This window comes from Cibotium barometz, chromosome 29, assembly GCF_041138505.1.
Source record: "Cibotium barometz isolate CiBa-2024 chromosome 29, ASM4113850v1, whole genome shotgun sequence".
Taxonomy (NCBI): Eukaryota; Viridiplantae; Streptophyta; class Polypodiopsida; order Cyatheales; family Cibotiaceae; genus Cibotium; species Cibotium barometz.
The window spans coordinates 52,047,552-52,052,507 of record NC_141074.1 but is presented as its reverse complement, the minus strand read 5'-3'; the positions used below and the strand labels follow the sequence as shown (position 1 = coordinate 52,052,507).

General features: G+C 43.6%; 1 protein-coding gene across 2 annotated transcripts; it reads left to right on the top strand.

The window, feature by feature from the left end:
* Positions 1-862: 862 nt before the first annotated feature.
* LOC147622343 (G2/mitotic-specific cyclin S13-7-like) lies at positions 863-4,731 on the top strand. Of its 2 annotated transcripts, XM_086823447.1 has the most exons (12): positions 863-950; positions 1,062-1,170; positions 1,380-1,433; positions 1,583-1,637; positions 1,752-1,904; positions 2,060-2,197; positions 2,299-2,388; positions 2,484-2,645; positions 3,014-3,073; positions 3,162-3,260; positions 3,415-3,596; positions 4,241-4,731. In XM_086823447.1, exons 5-12 carry the CDS (start codon positions 1,806-1,808, stop codon positions 4,377-4,379), a joined length of 969 nt encoding a protein of 322 aa, XP_086679573.1. In that variant the 5' UTR covers positions 863-950; positions 1,062-1,170; positions 1,380-1,433; positions 1,583-1,637; positions 1,752-1,805; the 3' UTR covers positions 4,380-4,731. The 2 variants fall into 2 exon arrangements, with proteins under 2 accessions (XP_086679573.1, XP_086679574.1); XM_086823448.1 differs by lacking the exons at positions 863-950; positions 1,062-1,170 and having other exon boundaries at positions 1,739-1,904.
* The last annotated feature ends 225 nt before the right edge of the window (positions 4,732-4,956 follow it).

Below are 4,956 nucleotides of genomic sequence, written 5' to 3'. Positions count from 1 at the left end.
ATTACATCTTTATGGGGATGAAGTGCGAGGGAGAGAGGCATAACATGAACTTATACCTAGGCACACTTAGTAACGCATTCACACACCGTGTATACATGTTAAGACCTCCCGAGTGACGATGGGAGTTATAAGGTGTTGTGTGCCCTAGGGGATGCCCTCCCCCAGCTTGACAGCTACAACGATACTGATGGAGATGGAACGGTGGAAATGGTGGAAGTGTGCTAAGCCAAGACGAGCCTGGGGCCAATTGGATCATGGAACCAAGGTGGATGGAATGGAGCCAGGCCAGGGAGACATGAGACGGGTGCGACTTGACAAGGCAGAACACACGATGATGGCCTCGAGAGGTCGATGGAGCCGAGATGCACGGTTTGATGAGGAATGGGGTCGTCGTCGTGCGGCCCAATGTGGGTAGAATGTTTTGTGTCTTTCAAGTGGGGAAAAAAAAAAGGACCCCAAGGCTTCCTAGCAATAATGCCCATACGGAGCAAGGTAAACGTTAATAAGGGAAGGAGGCCGTTAGGGGGACAAGAAGGATCGTTGGATGGACCCAACAATGGACGGTTCACGATGAGGGAACGTGAAATGACCGTTGGAGGATGCCTTCGAAAATTCAAACCCTGCCAGCTGCTTCTCTCTATCTATCATCATACCCACTGCTTTCCTCCTCGCCCTCTGCCACTCACTGCTCCGCACTTCGCCTTCAAGTGTCCTGTAAAGGGAGAAGGTTCCTTTCTCTTCACCACAGGGCCACCATGTACGAAACCAGGGTATTGTCTTATGAATGCTGGATAGCTTCCATGGATCTTATGCTTCAAAGCTTTGTGATGTGCATTGCTTGTATGCTCTTTGACATCATTTTCCCTGGATTTTTCAGCAGCAAGCCGCCTTGCATCAGGATGAGAACAAGCACAGTGCCATCGAGGGAGAGATTAAGGCAAATGGGAAAGGTACATTCGTGGCATGCTCTGCTTCCAACACCATATGACTGAGCCTTGCCCATGATGTGGGCATCTACACTACCATCTGATCCTTGCTCACACAACTACATGGAGTTGCAGGTGCTGCTGTTGGGAATGTCAAAGCAGCACCAAACAATCGAAGGGCGCTGGGCGATATTGGCAACCTGGTTGGGGCAGCTGCGGGTGGCCGTCACAACAACATTCGAGAGTAAGGGCTTCAACATGCATAAAAAGGGTCAGAAGACAGCTGATGGCTTGTTTGAATCCTCATTGGAATCCGTTTTAGTGAACTGATGGGATCTGTGATGTGCTCTCTAAAGGCATCCTCAAAAGCATCCGTATTGCTGCTTTCTTCTCATATGCTTATTCAGTGCTGCTTTCCCTAGCTTTCATCTTACATGTGTTTTGACATTGCAGGGGCCAACATGCAGCAAAGAAGTCATTACCTCAAGTGGACAGACCAATTACCAGGTCTCTCTCTAAGCCTGTTTTTAGCTTGGAAGATGAAGATTGAAACAGCCATTTACTATGCATTAAGATCAGATGATTTTTCAGGTCCTGCATTGGCCATGTAAAGGATGATGTTAACGGAAACTTCCATTTGATTCTTGTCTTGCCAGGAGCTTTGGAGCTCAACTAGCTAACAAAAAAGCACTTGCAGAATCGTCCTTTCAGGTGCATATCATGTTGAGTTTATTAGAGGTGTTTCATGCACATCACATATGCAACTACATCCGCGAGCATACTAAGTGTGTCATCACCTTAACCTCATACAGTATCTGTATGCAGCCTACCAAGGAAGAAACCAAGCCAGATGACATCCCGGAAGGTTATCCGGCCCGCATGAAAGCTCTGCCCAATGGACATAATGCCAAGGCTGCGGCAGCATGCAAAGAGCGGAGAGGGCGGACACTCACCGCCACACTGACTGAAAGAAGTGAGGTGAGTGCTCAAGAACTTAAGGCATTGCAAAACAGATGGCTATGTTCCTTCTTGATCATACAAGATTATAACCATACAGTATCTTTCAAAATTGACTCTCATAAGCAATCCAAAAATGTGTCATGCTTATTGAAACAAGCTGACTTTGGTCACAGGCTGCATGTGGTGGTTTCATCGCCGAAACACATGAAGAGGAGGTGGCATTGCCTAGTATTGATGCTGCAGATGTGGGTGATCAGCTAGCAGTAGCGGATTACGTTGAAGACATATACAGTTTTTATCGCAAAACCGAGGTTTAAAAAATGGGCCCAATTTTGCTTTTGTGGCATCCAATTTTGCTTTTGTGGCATTCAATCTCTTACTTTCAGAGTTGCTAAATTACTCCTTTTAACAGGCCCAGAGCTGTGTCTCACCTGACTACATGTCACACCAAACCAACATCAATCATAATATGAGAGCTATTCTTGTAGACTGGCTGATTGAGGTGATGCTCAGCACCAACCACTTACAAAAACCAACCCACATTATACATTAAAAAGCTGATTTTTGCTTATTGGTTCCTTGGTGCTTGCTTATCAGGTCCATTTAAAGTTTAAGCTAATGCCTGAGACCCTGTTTCTGACCACAAATCTTATCGACCGTTATCTAGCCACTCAAAGCATAGAAAGGAAAAACCTGCAATTGGTGGGCATGACTGCTTTGCTCATAGCTTCAAAGTATGAAGAGATATGGGCACCCGAGGTACAGCATTTTGTCAACATTATTATACACCTGATAGATCTATGCACATGTAGTAGCACTTTTCCTCACTTGCGTATGCATCGTGGCTAACTTGGTAGCCCAACTTGGCATCCATGAGTACGCATGATACGACGATTGTGTATATGTTCTAGAACGTATGCGTACATGCCAATCCAGGCACACACATGTTACATCCATGTTTATATGTGCATACATGAGCCCTTATCATATGATTTTTGGGCAATATGTGGGATTTGAGGTTTCCACCTTGGGAGCTTTGTACACAACCTGTGTGTTCATGAGCAATCGGTCTGCAAGTTAGCTACCCTGTGAATGCGCTTAACTGGAGAGCCCATGGGTTTATGCAGATTCAAGACTTCATCTATATTGCAGATAATGCATACACACACGAGCAGATACTCAATATGGTAAGGTAGATATGTTAGAAACTGTGATGTACCTAAATAATTCTGATCAAAAGCCTGGCTTGTAAGCCATTCCTCTCGTTGACAACAGGAGAAGACCATGCTCAACATTTTGAAGTTCAACTTGTGTGTCCCAACACCTTACATGTTCATGGTCAGGTTCCTTAAAGCTGCTACTTCAGACCAGAAGGTATGGCTGGCTATGATCATTAAGGCTAAGGGTCTACAAACATAACCTTCTGGCCCATTATGGGGAGGGATCTGTCTGTAAAGACCCGAAGTCCTAATAGCACAAGAGGGCTTTTTGAAAATTTTCTATTTTTTCATTGGTTGGGTGTGGACAGATGGACATGCTGGCATTCTATTTTGTGGAGCTTTGCCTGGTCGATTACGCAATGGTGAAATTTTCGCCGTCGATGCTTGCTGCTTCAGCAGTTTACACTGCTCAATGCACTTTAAAAGCCAAAGAGGCTTGCTGGAACAAAACTCTAAAGCACCACTCTGGCTACACGGAAACACAGCTCATGTATTTGTGCCCCCTGACCTCCTCTTTCAGAACATTAACGTACATGATGTGTACATGCATGCATGCATCATTGCGCACTACAAAGTTAACATACTTGCCACTCATATTGATATGTGTTTGTATATTAATGTTTGTTCTATTAACACTCTGAGATTGTGTGTGGTGTATGTGATGTTTGTGCAAATGGATGCATGTATACAAGAATGTGTATGTACACAGTTACACAGAAACACAGCTCATGTGTGTGTCCCCTGCACACCCCTCCTACCTAAATCCTCATTCTACATATGCATATGGAAACATACATACATAGAAGCATTAACACATTATGGTTATTCTACATATGCATATGGAAACATACATACATAGAAGCATGAACACATTATGGTTATTCTACATATGCATATGGAAACATACATACATAGAAGCATGAACACATTATGGTTATTTACACACGTATATACATACATGCTTCTTACTACATATATTGTGTAATTGCATGCTCATGACTGTTCTGGTTTGAATGGTTTATCTGATGTTTGTATGTATGTATGTATACAAGAAGAAAACATGTTAATTAGCACATACACAGAAATATATTTGCAGGTTAATGATCGTTCTGTACGTTTGCATATATTGTGCAGGGAGTGCGCAAGAAAGATGGTGAGCCTGCATGAGAGGGCAGGAGTAGGAGACCTGACTGTTGTGAGAAGGAAGTATTCCCTCGAGAAGTTCGGCTCCGTAGCACTCTTGAAACCTCCCAGCCTGTCCACACCTGCTTAAGTCCCACGCCCAATTTGATGGGCGCCGGGACATTAACACCTCCCCACACCATGCTCTACTCCAAGCAAGCCCAAGCTTTCATTTCACATTTAAGCCCCTCCAATCACTATCAGGAATTTGCTCATTTCTTCATGAGCTTAGCTCCATTTGGTCCTCCTAACCCTTCTCCCTTCCCCACCTGTCTCGATTTATGTATGTTTTAGACTACCCGTGTTTCGGTTGTCACATCGATTATATTGGACAAGGGTGTGAAAAAAAGGTTTTCACCCATATGTTAAAAAATCTTCGATAACATTTGGAGGCATTTTTTTTTACCAGTTTTAAATAATTTGAAGGCATTTTCTTCCCAAAATTACTAGACCCATAGAGTTTGTAGGTATTTTCAAATTTAAAAGGTGAAAAATACAAATACTCACCTTTTTTAACCTAACCTTTAAAAATGTATTTTCTTGTCTAGGACTGAGTACATCGTGTGCTGGTCGGATTTCTTGGAGAAATTTAGTGCTCTAAGCAATGTCACCACCACCAGTCTCTCGTCGTTGGATGCCTAATCGAAACATCCATGTTCTTTTTTGGA